At 34.9% G+C, this 18,927-nt stretch overlaps 1 protein-coding gene across 3 annotated transcripts in view; it reads left to right on the top strand.

The window, feature by feature from the left end:
* Positions 1-18,927, top strand: part of CDH19 (cadherin 19) — a 104,077-nt gene that overhangs the window by 14,252 nt on the left and 70,898 nt on the right. For all 3 annotated transcript variants that reach the window (XM_045457103.1, XM_045457102.1, XM_045457104.1), the window contains exons 2-3: positions 13,517-13,756; positions 17,302-17,596. In XM_045457103.1, coding sequence (XP_045313059.1) covers positions 13,562-13,756; positions 17,302-17,596 — 490 coding nt within the window. In that variant the 5' untranslated portion in view covers positions 13,517-13,561. The remainder of the gene's footprint in view (positions 1-13,516; positions 13,757-17,301; positions 17,597-18,927) is intronic.

Genomic DNA, 18,927 nt, shown 5'->3' with positions numbered 1-18,927 from the left:
GATTCTGTGTCTCCCTCTCTCTCTGCCCCTCCCCCGTTCATGCTCTGTCTCTCTCTGTCCCAAAAATAAATAAACGTTGAAAAAAAAATTAAAAAAAAATATTATTGAAACAATTCACTCTATTCTGTACCCTATCAGACCAAATTGAAAGAAAGAAACCACCTGGTAATCTCAATTCATAATCTCATTTTATAAAAAAAAAAAAAAAAAAAAAAAAAAAAAAAAAAAAAACCACATATTTATAACAAAAACTCTTTAAAAACTAGGAATGAAAGTAACTTTTTAGCATATTAAAATATATGACAAAACCCTCAATATTTATCCCACTTAATGTTTAAATACTAAAAGCCTTTCCATGTGAAAATGGGGAAAAAACAAACATTTTGGAATTTTATGTGTGTGTGTGTATGCATGCATGTAATGTACTTTTAGATTATTGATTATTAGGTATTGTGAGATGAGCAAGTCCTTGGCTATTTATTTCCCTGTGTGTCCCATGTGCCCTTGGTTTTTCACATTTTTCTCTCTGGCACTCAACTCAAGCATGTGGTTATAGCCTCTGGGCTTGAAACTGGGAATAGAAATCTACAGGACTGAGCATACAAAGTGTCTATGCACAATAATTCAACTAATTTTTCCTGATGTAAACAAGTTGAATCCATCAGTCAGATAATAGTTAGGAGGGTCAGATTTAACAGTTGGGTTAGTGGGCAGGAGAGGTATGATTAGAAAGGAAGAAATATAATTACTACTATTGGAGATTTAGGTATACCTAAAATATTTTACTCTCTAGAATATCAACATAAATAAAAGGTTAATATTGAAATCAAAAGAAAAAATTAAGCTCAATATGAAAGAGTTTAAGTATTTGCTTCCAAAATAGTGAGGAAATGGCCAAATAATTAATTCAGTACCTAAAATTGTGGAGAAAATATCCTAAAAAAATCCAGACTGGGTTAGGTTGAACTAGAGAGGCCATGGCTTGACATATACACAGGAAGAAATTAGCTGAATTACACAGACTCTGGAGATTTGTACCCTATTTAACTACCCTTAATGTCTTAACTTGGAAATGGCTTAACTTGGGCAGCTGTCTGAAATAATGTTTTTGAAATTAATATGCAAATGTACTTGTCCCTGGGCACATCATCTTTCTCCCCCACTCTGACCCTATTCAACTTCTTGTATTCTTTCAGGTTAGGCATTTTTATCTCTTTTATTACTCTGACAAGACTTGATTCCAGCTACTATCTATAGCTGGCCTTTGTGACTCCTTTTTTTCTCATTTGTTTATATAACCCCACTTTGGCCTTCTTTCTTCTCTTTTTAAACGGAGGTTTACAATTAATATCTCACTGAATTACAAAGAAAATTAACAAGAGAAAACACGAAGTACCTCGTATGGTTCCAGGAATATAGTTGGGGGTTTTATTAAGGTGCTAGGCTATGTAGTCAAGTAACTGCCCACTTTTCAGTAACCTCGTACCACAAATATTTAATGAGACTCATGGGGTACAATATTCGGTTCCACACAGTTGCCAGTGCCCCTACCTTGACTGAGGTTCTATCATCTCATAACTACAGCATCTGATTGCCAGAGAAGGGAGAGAGAAAGACAAAATAATTATTCACAGGTCTTTCGCTGTTCCAGGTCTGAAGTGATAGCCATCACCTTTATTTATAAATGGTTAGAAAGCTAATCACATAACCCAGCCAAATTGTAGGAGAGATATTGGTATACAATAGTATGTGTACCACAGTGACCAAAACATGTTAGTTCTTTTTTTTTTTTTTTTTTTTTTTTTTTTTTTTCTCTCAGGTCATGTTCTCCTCCTAACCATGTCAGTTTGCTAATCATCCCGGGGTTAGGGATGGATTACGTCATCCTAAAGAATTAAAAGTAAGCCTTTCTTACAGCAATGGAGTGAAAGGAAACATCCCATGGCAACAATTACAATTCTGAGTATGGAATCACCAAGTGCCCACTTAGAATCTTCACCTGTAAGTTTTGCAGGGAGATACCTTAGTACTTCAAAGCCTACCTTTGACATTCCCTAGACAGTCTCTCTTGAAATCCAGTCGGTCATCAAATGTTGTCAATGCTGTTTCCGTATTATTGATTCTGTGACTCATCTTCTCTCTTTCTGCAGACCGTGATTAGTCTGAGTGCCGGATACACTGGCACCTTGAAGTGAGGGACAAACAGTCATGGGCCTGAGTCAGTAGATCCAGGGAAGCAACATCCCAGTGTCTGAAATTGCAGATGGCCTTGAAGCACTGATTCAAACATTCAAAATATTTAATTAAAAGCTAATATCATATTAAATGATTAATTTAAAAAGGATTAAAATAAAAATATATATGTATGTAAGTTAAATATAAAGGCAGACATTAACATGGGAAACAACATAATAGACAATACAGATTTCCCAAGATTTTTCAGCTGAAAGAGTACAACAACGTAACAGTTTCAAGATAGTTGCTTTTGTATTTCAGTAAGTGGACAGGGGTTAAATAGATTTCCACAAATATGCAGTACCTTTTTTTTTTTGGAGTGAATATGGAGGTGGTGTTTGACAAAAAAAAATTCGAGTTCAAGATATAGTCTATAACATGTCACCAACCTCCCATGCTACTGCTCTAACAGTAATTATAACGGTACTTATGGAATAAAAGGGGACTGTTAATAGACATTTCAAAGTCTACATTTTTTTCCCTTTTTATAAACACATAACTCCTTAAATTAAAAGAAAGGTGGGGGAGCGCCTGGGTGGCTCAGTCGATTAAGTGCCTGCCTCTCGATTGTGGCTCAGGTCATGATCTCATGGTTGTGAGCCTGGGTCCTGCGTTAGTCTCTGTGCTGATCGTGGAGCCTGCTTAAGACTCTCTGACTCTCGGGGCGCCTGGGTGGCGCAGTCGGTTAAGCGTCCGACTTCAGCCAGGTCACGATCTCGCGGTCCAGGAGTTCGAGCCCCGCGTCGGGCTCTGGGCTGATGGCTCAGAGCCTGGAGCCTGTTTCCGATTCTGTGTCTCCCTCTCTCTCTGCCCCTCCCCCGTTCATGCTCTGTCTCTCTCTGTCCCAAAAATAAATAAACGTTGAAAAAAAAAATTAAAAAAAAAAAAAAAAAAGACTCTCTGACTCTCTCTGTCTCTGTCTCTCAACCTCCCTCTGCCCTCTCCCCCCACTTGTGTGCTCTTGCTCTCTCTCTCTCTCATTTTGAGAGAGAGAGAAAGGAAAAGAATACTTCCCCTGTACTAATTTAACTGCTCACAGCCCTCAGAGCTGCATTTTATTATTTGTTTCGCACTGAGGTTTTAGAAAATGTGCTTACTTAACACATTTGGATCTTAATATCAGAAGTTAGACATGCTTAATTAAATTGTGGGAGAGAAGGGTTTTATCTTACTTTTATTAAGTAGCATTTTAGAAACCATGATTTTGAGAATTTTCCTTTTTCCCCTAAGCTTTAGGATTTCCTGACCATCGCAAATTATTAGGCTTTTGATATATCATTTTGACCGAGCCACTCAACGGTTTTCTAAAGATGGAGACATTATATTAATGGCCATCTGTTTTTCCCTATGAGGAGTTGGCTTAGTTGAGCTTAGTTTTTTAGCTTTCCACAAGCCTTTCAGAAGACATTATATTTTTATAAGTTTTCACAGATGGAATAATTATCTTTATGTAACTAAGACGAGGTCATAGAAAAGACAATTCATAATTAGATTCAGTTACCAACTGTATAAGTGCATAGATTATAATATTTTCCATCCCTTAAGTCATAATTAGTCTTCTTTGAAAACATAATTGTTCTGAGTCACGCTGGGATTGCTTTCTGCCCGTATACATCCATACACTCTCACATACTATTGCAAGCATGACAATGTTTATTTGTCAGTCACATAGCCATGTTCCAGAATAAAAAAAAAAAGACTTTCAAGCCATTTGAGAATACATGTAGAACCCATGCATTACGTGCCATGTATCCTACGCATTTTGTGATGTCCATTTATAACGGCTTTTATTTTCATATGTCTGTCTTGTTTGAAGAAATAACAGCTGAATATTTTGAAGTTGAGAAATAGATTGTCATCACCCACTTATAGGTAGCTACTTTTATGTAGTTAAAAGCACTTACATAACAATAGGTGCCGGACAATATCTAGGCACATGGACTCATTTAATCAAGATGACTCCATGGAGTGTCGCTGGCGTGGTCTTCGTTTTTCAAATGAGATGAGTAGGCAGCCAGAGTTTAGACTTCTGTCAAGACACACAGCTAGTGGTATGGCTGGTGTAGTCATTCAGTCCTTCCTTGGCTCGTCAACCCACCAACCTGCCTCTGGAGAACAGCCCCAGAGGCAGCCGATAGTGGTCTCTTGATCGTCACGATGGTACTAAATAAACCCCAAATAAATTCGTGTAACATGTTTGTTTGTTTGTTTGTTTGTTTGTTTGTTTTTAAAGAGGCTCCCAGCATGGAGCCACATATGGGACTTGAACTCCTGACCCTTAGATCAAGATCTTGAGCTGAGATCAAGAGTCAGATGCTTAACCGCCCTAGCCACCCGGGCGTCCCAGTCTTATAATTTATTACATAATTATAGGTAGACATGTAATAAATATTAAAATGTGATACACATGAGGAAAATTTTAATTGATCTATAATTTCTCAGTGCAGATATGATTACTACCTGTATTTGAGGGCATCGTCTTTCAGGCTCCCTCCACTGAATTTGTCAACATAAGTTTTTCCTAAATTAATGGATTCATTTTCTTTGCATTTAACTTATTTCCTTCACCTATCGAAGCATTACAGCCATATTTCCATATCATTAAATGACTTTACAGCACCGTATGTAATGGCTGAATAGCATGATGTTAATATGAATTTTGAAATTTGTTTTTATTCACTTGTTTCTTTGTTAACTGTGAGACCAATTTTATGTATCTCTCCAAATGAATAGATTTAGAGTATTCAGGGAATTCCCAGTGTTTTTCAATTACACAGTGAAACTGAAAGCATGGATAAATATGTGCAGTTTTATCTCCTCGAATAATGTGATATTTTGTCAGATATTAGAAGTAAAGTATTGCTTTCTTGCTCTTGTTCTTTTTTTTTTTTTTTTTTGCTTTGTTGTTCTATGTTATATATTTTCACAAGAACATTAAGAGAAAAAAGAAACTTCACTAAAGAAAATATTTTACAGGTTTGACTGCAGCCACACAGAAAAGTAAGTGTAAGAAATAACATATGTACATGCAGTGACCAAATTAAAATCATTACAAATATGGCAAAGATATAATTAAGTCCCATGCAGAGTAATTGCATTGGCAACGTGTAATGAAGGATACGGTCCAAAAATGGTTTTAGGCAAATCTTCGGTGCACAGACATGTAGCAATTCAGCCTTGAAATGATGAGACATCATGTTTTGGTAGCTTGCGGAAGGTGGAAAAATGTGGGATACCAGATTTTTTTAAAACGAGAGTTTGCCAGTGGGTGTTTCATCGGTTGGAATCTGTCTCTTCTCCTAGAATATTTTCACATCCAGGCTCAATTTTGTTATTGTTTAGCACTGAATATGGTGCTCAAGAATCCACAGTCCTCTCCACTGCTGAGAACAGAGTTCCTAGAAGCCAACCCAGGGATGAAATGGCTCCACAACTCAAGACATGACACAAATAGTGACTGGGGAAGGCCGTGATGCCAAAGAGGGCTTGAGAGACTCTTATACAGGCACTGTGACTTCATATTGCTTTATCTGTAGCAAAATGCTTTTATTTGTGCCAGTCAATATGCAAAATATGTTTAACAAGAGTTTATAAATGTGACCAAGAAAGACCTTTTACGTCTACTTCTACAGAGAAAGAGTTGGCACATGTTTTATTGCAAATTTGGTCCAGAAATATCACTTCGTCTCACTTATGTATGCAAGCTATATCCACTTACATTTCTTTTTATATTTCCTATTAGCGGTTCCGAGAAAGCCCTTTGAAAGCCTTTATGGGTGGTGTCACTCTATGAAGTTGCCAAGTTTCACTTGATTTTTAAAAAGATCACAAATAGGATCAAGTTTCTATATTTATCCAATCCACATTCTTCTAGCTTCAACTTTTATCTTCTCCCACACAGACACCAAATCCATCATTCTGACTTATTCTTCCCTTTTTTTTGACCTCAATGATCTTTAGAAGAAGCGGGGAGAGGTACTCTAAAAGGAGATAACGGAAACATTTTATTATGTCTAGTTTCAAGATTGGTCCAGACGTTAAAATGCAATTTATAGATATTTAGTTAATTCAAATACGGTGAACTACCACTGACAGATGTCATGCACATTGTTAGGTATCTACGTGTTTTCTTTCTTCCGTTCAGTAAGGCACAGTATATACTCTGTGCCCTTAAGATTACATTTCCAGTCTTATCTCCAACGGTAAATAATTATTTGCTACTGGACAGGTCACTCAAAATGTCTCGATATAAATTTCTTCATATGAGGATGCAATACGTTAGAGAAAATACAGTTTCTAATATTCAAATTATATGATCCTACTTGGACATAATATGTTGATACTTACTATAATACTGTTATTCAGAGATTAGTATCATTTTATTATGTAATTTTGTGTTAATAGCAATGTCATTTAATTTTTATACATTATGTATTTTGAAATATAGTTCATTCTACTTTTTACTTAATATTTATAAATATGCCTAGGGACTGGAAATGAAATCTAAACAAATTACCACAAGACACAGTATTAGCATTTTTCCATATTGAAATATTATGCGGGTTTTCACCCCCACATTCACCTGACTGGAAAATATAACAGGACTGCAGATTTAGGGTGGAAATGTCACTCCTTGTTTCTCTAGGACCCATTTCAGACACACTAATTGATAACATTTTTCCTTATTAGCCCAGACTCTGCCTTGAACTTTTCTCAGTCTGGCCCTGCTGACAGCTGTCAACGCTCTTCAATCAGAAGTGGACCATTATTTGAAACATTTTCCCTTCCCCTGAAATGTGTGACCATTACAGATAATTTGGCATCTAGAAGAGTATAAACAAAGCCATAATATTTCATAATTCACACATACCCACTGCATTTCATTATTGTATTTGTATAGTAAGAGGCTCAAATAAAAGGGTATTTATGTCTGTTTTATTATGATTTAGGGCTATGAAATAAGATAGTTTAACTTTTAATTTTAAATTTAGTTGTAAAGCATTTCAGTCATATACTTTATCTGAAAAACATATAAGATAGAAATTTAATGAGTGTTATTATTTGACATATTTACTTGAGATTATTTAGAGGGTGAAAAACGTGACAGAGATTTCTCAACTTCTTTAAACCCGTTTCTTTTCCTACTGTCATGGTATAAATACCATAATAAATCTTGCATATCATTTTTCTTTTCCTAGACTTTACAAAATCCGTGTATGACAATAGTCTCTTAGGGCATCATCTTATAATTTTGAAACACTTTATAATTGGTATCATATAATACCCTGATTAGAACTTTTTTTTTCACATATCCTTTTTCCAATTAATCCAATTTGTATTTGCCTCATAGTGAACAAATTTGAAATTTCTCTATGTATAAAGCAGTAAAAAAAATAGCTGTTAGTTTATACATTCAACTATTTTTTAATGTTTATTTTTTTTTTAATTTTTTTTCAATGTTTATTTATTTTTGGGACAGAGAGAGACAGAGCATGAACGGGGGAGGGGCAGAGAGAGAGGGAGACACAGAATCGGAAACAGGCTCCAGGCTCTGAGCCATCAGCCCAGAGCCTGATGCGGGGATCGAACTCACAGACAGCGAGATCGTGACCTGGCTGAAGTCGGACGCTTAACCGACTGCGCCACCCAGGCGCCCGTAATGTTTATTTTTGAGAGAGAGAGACAGAGCCTGAGTAGGGGAGGGGCAGAGAGCAAAGGAGACAGAATCTGAAGCAGGCTCCGGGCTCTGAGCTGTCAGCACAGAGCCTGACAGGGGGCTCAAACTCACAAACACAGGCGCCCCTAAACTAATTTTTAAATATAGTAGATTTGGCCAAACTATTCCTCAAAATGATTGCCCAAATTTTCAATTTCATCAACATTGTATTGGAGTCTGTTCTTCATGCATTTTCATCAATATCTGATATTAAACTGTTTAATGATTTTTGTCCACCAAATGGATTTAAGAAGTACAGAATAAATTATTATTATTGTTGTTTCAGTATACAAATTTTAAATACAAGTGAAGAATAAATAATAGCTATGCCAATGCTCATGACCCAATTTCAAGAATTAATTATCAAGCCTGTGCTTGGTTTTACCTGCTCCTAAATGCTCCTACTCTTTCTGAAATGCTTTAAAAAAATTCTAGATGTCATGTTATATCCAACACCAACATACTTCAGTATATATGACATGACCAAAAATAGGGTATGTTTTTATACAACCACAAAGAAACTTCCGCAACTAATGAAATTCACAATAGTTTCTCTTTTATCATTTAAAGATAATGAATTATCATGAAATATTTTCACAGATTGATAAAAAAATGTAACTATAAAAATAAGTTTGTACAAAAGGAACAGCAAGTGAAGCCTAAACCCTAAAGCCAGCAGAAGAAGTGAAATAATAAAGACGAGAACAGAAATAAATGATATAGAAACAATACTGTAGAACAGATCAATAAAACTAGGAGTTAGTTCTTTAAGAGAATTAGTAAAATTGATACACCCCTAGACAGGCTTATCAAAAATAAAAGAGAAAGGGCTCAAGTAAATAAAATCATGAATGAGAGAGGAGAGATCACAATAAACACAACATAAATACAATTATAAGAGAATAGTATGAGAAATGAGGTGCTAACAAATTGAACATTCTGGAAGAAATGGATAAATTCCTAGAAACATATATATGACCAAAACTGAAACAGGAAGAAATAAAAAATTTGAACAGAACAATAACCAGCAAAGAAATGAAATCAGTAATCAAAAATCTCCCACCAAACAAAGGTCCAAGACCAGAGGGCTTCCAAGAGAACTTCTGTCAAACATTTAACAAATTAATACCTATTCTTCTCAAACTGTTCCAAAAAATTAAAATGGAAGGACAACTTTCACAGTCATTCTATGGGGCTAGATTCCCTTGACTCCAAAACCAGACAAAGACCCCAAGAAAAAGGAGAATTACAGACCAATATCCCTGATGTACATGGATGCAAGATTTCTCAACAAGATACTAGGAAACTGTACCCAACAGTACATTAAAATAATTATTTGCCACAATCAAGTGGGATTTATTCCTGGGCTGTAAGGGTGGTTCAGTATTCACAAATCAATCAGCACAATACACCATATTAATAAAAGAAAGGGTAAGAGCCATCCGATATCAATAGATGCAGAAAAAGCATTTGACAAGGTACAGCATTCATTTTTAATAAAAACACTCAATAGAGTAGGGATAGAGGGAATATACCTCAACAACATAAAGGCCATGTGCAAAAGACTCTGTATGCATTAAGACCCACAGCTAATAGCATCGTCAATAGGGAAAATTGCGAGCTTTTCCACTAAAGTCAGGAGTAAGACAGGGATGTCCACTTCCACCAATGTTATTTAATGTAGTACTGTCAGCAGACAACATAAAGAAATAAAAGGCATCCAAATTGACGAGAAAGATGTCAAACTTTCACTATTCAAGACAAGTTACTCTATATAGAAAATCCAAAAGACTCAACCAAAAAAAATTGCTAGAATTGATACAAGAATTCAATAAAGTCGCAGGATACAAAATCAGCATTCAGAAATCTGTTGCATCTCTATACACAATAATGAAGCAGCAGAAAGAGAAATCAAGGAATCAATTCCATTTACAATTGCTCTAAAAAACCACAAGATACCTAGGAATAACTTAACCAAAGAAGTAACAGATCTGTACTCCGAAAACTGCAGAACACTTGTAAAAGAAATTGAAGAAGACACAAACAAATGGTAAAACGTTCTATGTTCATAGATTAGAAGAAAAAATGTTGTTAAAATGTCTATACCACCCAAAGCAATCTACACATTTGGTGCAATCCCTATCAATATAACACCAGCATTTTTCACAGAGATAGAAGGAACAATCCTAAAATTTGTATGGAACAACAGAAGAACCCAAACAGCTAAAGAAATATTGAAAAGGAAATAAAAGCTGGAGGCATCATGATTCTGGACCTCAAGTTACAGTACAAAACTGTGGTCATCAAGACAGTACGGTACTGGCACGAACACAGACGCATAGATCAATGGAACGGAATAGAAAACCCAGAAATGGGTCCACAACTCTATGGCCAACTAATCTTTGACAAAGCAGGAAAGAATATCCAATGGAAAAAAAGACAGTCTCTTCAACAAATGGTGTTGGGAAAACTGAACAGCAACATGCAGAAGAATGAAAATGGATCACTTTATTACACCATACACAACAATAAATTAAAAACGAATGAAAGACCTAAATGTGAGACAGGAAATCATCAAAATCCTAGAGTAGAACATAGGCAGCAATATCTTTGACCCTGGCCACAGCAACTTCTAACTAGAAACGTCTCCATAGGTAAGGGAAACAAAAGCAAACATGAACTGTTGGAACTTCATCAAGATAAAAACTTCTGCACAGCAAACGAAACAATCAACAACACTCAAAGGCAACTTATGGAATGGGAGAAGATATTTGCAAACGACATATCTAAAAAGGGTTAATATCCAAAATGTATAAAAACATGATACAACTCAATACCCAATAAACAAATAATCTGGTAAAGACATGGGCAGAGGACATGAATAGACATTTTCCCAAAGAAGACATCTAGATAACTAACACATGTGAAAAGATGCTCAACATTGCTCATCATCAGGGAAATACATCAAAACCACAGTGAGTTACCACCTCACACAAGTCAGAATGGCTAGAATTAACAACACAGGAAACAACAGGTGTTGGTGAGGATGTGGAGAAAGAGGAACCCTCTTACGCTGTGGATGGGAATGCAAACTGGTGCAGCCACCCTGGAAAACAGAATGGAGCTTCCTCAAAAGGTTAAAAGAACTCTGCTACGAACCAGCCATTACACTACTAGGTATTTATCCAAAGGATACAAAAATACAGATTCAAAAGGACACATGCAGCCCAATGTTTATAGCAACATTATCAACAATAGCCAAATTATGACAAGAGCCTGAAGGTCTATCCACTGATGAATGGATAAAGAAGAAGTGGTATATATATACAATGGAGTGTTACCATGCCATCAAAAAGAATGAAATCTTGCCATTTGAAATGACATGGACAGAGGTAGAGTGTATTATGCTAAGTGAAGTCAGTCAGTCATAAAAAGACAAAATACCATATGATTTCACTCATATTTATGATTTAAGAAACCAAATAGATGAACATAGGAAAAGAAAAAAAAAGAGAGAGAGGGAGACAAACCATAAAAGACTTTTAAATACAGAGAACAAACTGAGGATAGCTGAAGGAGAGGTAGGCAGAGGGAGGGGCTAAATGGTTAATGGGTATTAAGGAGGGCGCTTGGGATGAGAACTGGTATAACATGTCAGTGATGAATCACTAAATTCTCCTGAAACTAATATTACACTATATGTTAAATAAAATTAAAACAAAACCCTGAAATATTAAAAAAATAGGTTTGTGCAAATCAGGTTCTAGATAATGTCCTTTTTTTATACTTATTCTTGTGTGTTTTAAATATCTTTGAATCTAGTACAGCATGTTTCCTAAAACCCCTCACTTTTTTTACTAGATGAATGAAAATATAATAACATAAAGTTGACATAAATGTATTTACCCAACACTATAATTATAACTTCACATCACTGTTAGTGATACTTTTCCAAATTTATACAAAATAGCATCCTCATTAGGAGACTGAGCTTGTTCTGACTGCTTTCATTATTTACTGGGTATCAAAAATATAGATTCACAATTTCTAAACAACAGACATTATTATTTGGATTTCAAATATTCAACATTAGGATGAAATCCATCTTTAGTTTTCACATCAGTTGAATTTCATGACCTTCATTAAGTAAATATATAACGAAGAATGCATCTGCTTGAAGGAGAGGCACCACAGAATGCCCATTTATGACAATGTGTTCTGTCTTAATTAGGTGTTTTTTAACAACTCTTCTAACAAGAGCCAAAGCCCTAAAATATCTCTCAAGGGTTGTTCAAAAATATGAGTGAAATCATACAGGAAACTCATAACAGAAATAGGGACTCTGAATTTTCTGTTGATTGTATAGTGTTAAACTCTTTGTAGACTTGACAAAATTATTTTTCTTCATGAGTCCCAAAGAAACAAATGCAATTTGGTTACATCGAGGTGCTATGTCAATGTGGTAAGTGCAAAGATATTCCATTTCCTATAAGGGTGAGAATTACCAGTCATTTCAAAGAGAATTGCATGATCAGTATCCATTAAATAGAAAGTTGTACCTGTAAAATTCAATACTTTAGATTTTCTCTTTTAATATTTAAATAATAGAAGATATCTTTCTTTTTTTATTATTTTGAGAGAAAGACAGCTCAAGGAGGACAGGAGCAGAGAGAGAGGAAGACCGAGAATCCCAAGCAGGCTCCACTCTGCTAGTGTAGAACCCGACATGGGACTCGATCCCATGAACCTGAGAACATGACCTGAGCTGAAACCAAGAGTCAGATGCTCAACCAACTAGATGTCCCTAGAAGATATCTTTTTTCTCCATCTTCTATATCATAAATAATCAGACATTTGTAATCAGACACAATATTTTTGTATTTATTTTCTAAAAATAGCATCGTCTCTTTGTTAAGATGAAAACCATTTCATACCCTTCATAATATAAAATGGTAAATATCTTGCACGGGTTTTCTATTCAGAGTGTTTTATAACTTCAGCATAACCGATTATGAAATCCTCCAGGTTTCAAGATGAGTTGTCATTTTGTCTAGTTAATACTAGATAAAATGCTATAACTTGGGAAATTGGGTAAGAAAATTTATTGCTATTGAAAAAAGGGAGAAGATTACATTTTCCCCCTGCCTTGACTTGTTTTAATGGGGTAGTTTGAATTTTACGGAGATAGAATTTTTAAATTAAAAAAAAAAAAATCTAATTCCAGTATCAACTGTCAATCAAGGAGATTGCCAGATCAACTTTTCAACCTTCAGGCAGATTTATGACTACAGCTTAAAATGGACAGTGCTTGGGCAGAAGTTTCTAATTATGCCATTCAAATTATTGCTGAGCTGCAAAATATAACAAGCGTAATTGGATGATAAATTAAATGTATATTGTTGTTCCTACTTTTATGGATGCAAAAGTTCTATCCTTTCTTTAGCAATTATGTGAGCAAATGTTGTTTTAAATGTAAAATTTTGTTGTGTTTCTTGTTCTTTCGGAATATGTAAGATACCTAACGCGTAAAAAGATTCTAAAGGAACACACAATTTTTGTTTGCAGCTACTGTTTCCTCCGAAGAATACCAGTTGGAATCAAACGAGCAGAATGGATTATTGCTTATTGCTGCCTTTTACATTGGGAATTTCTCTCCTATGGCCTTGCTTTATGGCAACAGAAATCTCTCAAACAGAGGAAGTTAAGCATCCAGTGGATTCTCATTTGAGACTGAAGCGTGGTTGGATGTGGAACCAGTTTTTTGTACCAGAGGAAATGAATAAGACTAATTATCACATTGGCCAGGTACTGATTTTATCAGAGTGTTATAGGAAATACTATTATGTAAATCTAAATGGATGGGTTGAGGAAGTTTTAAGGCATTTGATGCGTCGTACATTTTCTCAGTGGAACCCTTAGGAAGCTTTAGCCATCGGCCTAATTAATTGTTTCTGATTTTCAAGCACCTATAATACCTGCAAAACTTGAGGAGGAAGGAAACCTCTGATTTTCAAATTTCACTTTTGTCTCCCATATGAAAATAGAGCCCTCATTTATCAACATCTGGAAATGTGATGGTGTTATTTTTGGTAATGGATCAAAGCAACCACACTGAGAATAATAACGTTTACCAACAGTATTTAGCCTGAGTTTCTATTATGCTCAGTAGGTGTTGATTTACCCATCATTAATTTTTCATGAAGCAGATTAATACCAAGCCCTTTTACAGTTAAGTAGCTTCAAGAGCATACACACTTCATTTGATTATGAGGTATGAAGAATAATTATTTTTACTTTCTTGTAGGATATATGTATATATCTTTAAGATATATATATATTTAAATTTCCTAATGAGATAGAATGTTCCCTATTTATGTTTTTGGTTTTTATTATCATTCAATATTCTTTAAACAGAGGTAATTACAATACCGTGTCCTTTTTCTAAGGATCTTTCTCTAGATGAATGAACTGAAATAAGTTTAACCACTAATTAACTGGCACTAAAATTTAATTGGGCCCAAAGGGTGAAGCACTCAAAATTCATGAACTCCCTTTCCCTGGCCCTTTCAGGAAAGCTTCAGTGTTAGCACGATGTCCAGATTCCAGAGGAGTTCGTCTATCACCTCCGGCGAATGTGTATGTGTGTACTCCACCAAAGGCTTAGATTGGGATCTTATGCAAACAGATTTCAAACGTTTGTGCATGTATGTGTTCCTGCTGTGAGTCAGATTTCTCATCTCTTTATTCTCTAAGATGACTCCAGGTAAATCACAGGCAGGATGGCACAAACGAGGTCCGCAGTTAAGTGTCTGCTGGTTAAACTGAGTCTCTAGTCGCATTTGCGGTGGAGTCCACGGAGTACCATATGCTCTGTCATCAATGAGTGGGGTGACAGAATCACACAGACGGGGAACTTTTAGTGAATGAGACTCTGCAGGGAAGTGCCTCAGTACAGTCAGAGCAGAGACTACCTACCTGGCTAACTGTCACATTTTCTAGTTTGTGTTTTTGTGCTCCCGGTGCTCCCGGCACATCTCCTGTTCCATTCACGTGGTGGTTGGTTTTGCCTATTTTTTCATTCTATAAAAATACTTGTGAAAATATTCTAACGGATGTTTTGCCTTGAAACACTGTCATTCGACTTAAGTAACACACAGGTAACTGCTTTAAAAGAGAGTAATAATGAATACCTAGGTGTTGTCATTAAAGAGCTGGTGAAAATTAAATGTAGCTGATGTGTCCAAGATGACTTTCTTTTTGCACTATTTGTTAACAGAGATTAGGTTTGGAAAGCACAATTAAGTAAAAATGTAAAGGCATACTGATTTGCCAAATCAATGGTAATTGCCTGATTGAAAAAAGTAGTTTTGAATAGAAATATAGAAAACATCATGACACTGGAGGGGCGCCTGGGTGGCTCAGTCGGTTGAGCGTCCCACTTCGGCTCAAGTCATGATCTCCCCCTTTGCAGGTTCAAGCCCCATGTCAGGCTCTGTGCTGACAGCTCGGAGCCTGGAGCTACTTCAGATTCTGTGTCTCCTTCTCTCTCTGCCCCTCCCCTGCTCACACTCTGTCTCTCTGTATAAAAAATAAATAAAAACATTTAAAAAATTAAAAAGGAAGAAAATATCATGACACTAGAATTCATGAAATTGAAATGTCTTTAACTTACGAATTTTGTGACCTTAAAAGGCAGATACTTAATATATATTCATGTATATTTAAGTAAATATATATACATATTTTTTTTAATTTTTATTTTCTTACTTAAAATGGGTCCATGAAAAGACCAAACTCACTGATCTATGAAAATTATACTGTGCAGATACTTGGAATACATTTACTCATTACTAAATTTGACTTATCATCATCCTAATATTGAATCATATTTTCAAATTATATTAAAATGATACCTGAAAAACATAGGACATACATAACTTTCCTTTGATATAATTATTGGAAAGGACACTGTTTCCCTTAATCTCTTATTAGTAAGTCATGGAGACTTCCTTTTTATCTTATGAGTAGTGAAGAACCATCACATTAAAAAAGCTATAGCTCTTTTATTATAGCATTATTATTATTATTCCCAATCTGTTTCTTTCATTGAATAGCTGTGTTATTCAACACATTATTAAAATTAATTGTTGTAGCTACCTTCAGGTATTCCACACAATCACGTAGAAAAATATTAATTAGTCCATTGTACCTTGAACTATCAGAAAAGTTATGAATTTGTTTAAGATTGTGTTTCTTGGTTAGCTTTGTAAATTTTCAGGAAGCTCTTTAAAGAAGGGCTTATTTGTAAATGATGAATCAAGAAAACCAGGGATTCACAATAATTTCAGGATGATGGCATACTTCTCTTTATGTAATGGTAATTTAGATATGAACAAGCAATCAGTGTTGCCTATATCATAATAACCCTTGTTTTTATATATCAAATTCAGAAGTCCATTAACATTATGAATGAACAAATTCATTTTGCTTTTAAACATAAAAACAATTAGCGTCCAAGAAGAAAAGACATATTTGACAATTGAATAGAACGTGTTGGGAAGAAAGAGTTAGATCTAATTTGGCAAAACTCAAGCCATAAAAGACCATTTTACCTAGTGGTTTGCAGGAGAAGCTCTTGGGGTCAGACAGACCTGTTGCCTAAATCATAAACTTATACAAAACCATGACTCTGTGAATGTTTAAAAATTTTTCAGTCTCTCTTTCTCTGTAGAAATGATAATGTCAATAGTTTTTATCTCATGATACTATGAGGATAAATTGGGAAATCATATAGAAAACGATCTGTACATTTTATAGCATGTTATAAATGCCAAAATGGATGGCTCAGCTATCATTACCTTCCCAACACGCTCCCTTATTTTCTTGGTAATATTTTCGTATTTCCTACATGTTTTTAACCTAGAGATAGAATACCACTGTTCATCTAGACTATTATCTGCCTATCAGTCTCTAGGTCCCAACTAATGCAAATATTTGAGAGCGTGGTTTTGGTGACTCAGAATGTAATCATAGAGTAAACATGAGCCACCAACTTTGGTGTGCATCATTTATGAAAGGCACTTTGTTTTTCAATTATTAGTTTCTAATTAGAATAATCTATTTAGAGTAATAAGATTTGTACAGTTACTTATACTGAAATATCAGACTCCTCTGCTTGATGACACAATTTAATCTTAAAATTAATATTTCACCTGATTTAATATCCTTTGGGAATTACATGGGGTTATTAACATGGGGGAAAATGAACAGACAGGAAAATGAAATCATTAAAATTGATTTGTCCATTTAAATATGTCTGGAAACTAAATTATCCCTCTTTGCACTTGCAGCTAAGATCTGATTTAGACAATGGAAACAACTCTTTCCAGTACAAGCTTTTGGGAGCTGGAGCTGGAAGTATTTTTGTCATTGATGAGAGAACAGGTGACATTTTTGCCGTCCAGAAGCTTGATAGAGAGGAACGATCCCTCTACACTCTAAGAGCCCAGGTAATAGACAGCACTACTGGAAGGGCTGTGGAACCTGAGTCTGAGTTTGTCATCAGAGTTTCGGATATCAATGACAATGAACCAAAATTCCTAGATGAACCTTATGAGGCCATTGTACCAGAGATGTCTCCAGAAGGTATTGCATATTAATTTACATCAAAGATATGTTAACAATTACAGCCGATTGAAATTTTTGAGCTAATGTTTTGGAAGTGAATTAGTTAAAGTTCAACACTCATACTTCCTTCTACAAACATGTTAAGTCAAATAATTTTAAAAATTAGACTATCATTTAAATTTTGTAAACAACGGTACTGTATTTTAATACATTAGTTGTCTTGTTAAAATATCTCAGTCTTCAAGGCAATAGAAGAAAAGGGTTAAGTATGTGGTTTTTAGTGATTTATAAAATTCTTTAGCTTATTCACTTACTAGTTTCTCCATTACAAGAAGGTATTTTCCAAAACAAGATATAATTTTGTCTCTGAAAAAAGCATGCACGGCCATCTGGAAAGATATGCACGTATAAATCATAGAATCCAATTTATAAGACAAAAGTACTATATGCTTCAAAGTCATGGAACATAAAGACTAAAAACAAAACAAGGGGTCGAACGCCTCTGTGCAACTGTATTTATTTTCAAAGTTCCTTTCATACCTACTGTTATTTTTATAAATATCTTCAATATAATGCCTGTAGAAGCAAGTGGTTTCCATAAGATATAAGAACTGACTGCACTGAAAATCAGAAATGTCTTTCTAATAGAGGGGAATATGGTGTGGCTGTGCAAAGTTTGTCCACTCATTCATTCATTCATTCAGAAAATGTTAGCAGCACAATATATAGTAAAATTAAGTTCATAAAATTTTCTTAAGTGTGATAAATTCTATTCAATAATGGTCATTTTAAATTATACTAACATGCTTTAAAACTGCTTTACCTAACCATCTGATTGATTAGCCAACAATTCTAAAAGTGTATATTCTACTGTATATTTTCTTGATTCTTTGTTTTTTAACAGTCCGGGAAGCAATTTAAAGATTTCTTTCTACGTGCATTCAGAACATAGGTCTTTACAACATAAACAAATTTAGCTGTGAATATGTATCAAGACCAATTATTATTAGACGTAAATGACACATGAATATTGCGTTTGGTAGCCAGGCAGTGAAACATTTCATTTCTCCCCTCCCCCTCCTCCTCCTCCTCCTACTTTTTTTTTTTTTTTTAAACAGCATACATTATGGACCTAACATTTACTAGCAAATTTTGTGAAATGTAATTTTGGAAGTAATTGCTAGTATGAAACCTATATCTTACTTCTAACACAGCGAACAATAACTATTTTAAATAAGGTGACCCTTGATGCTTTCCATTATGAAAGTGTTAATTATGAGTGAAATATGATGATGATTAATTGACTGGAGAAGGTGGGACTTTTAGAAAATGATATTTGAAGTGGATTA

The sequence above is a fragment of the Leopardus geoffroyi genome, chromosome D3 (assembly GCF_018350155.1).
Source record: "Leopardus geoffroyi isolate Oge1 chromosome D3, O.geoffroyi_Oge1_pat1.0, whole genome shotgun sequence".
Classification (NCBI taxonomy): Eukaryota; Metazoa; Chordata; class Mammalia; order Carnivora; family Felidae; genus Leopardus; species Leopardus geoffroyi.
Note: the sequence above shows the minus strand (reverse complement) of the source record. Positions and strands in the feature narration are given on the sequence as shown.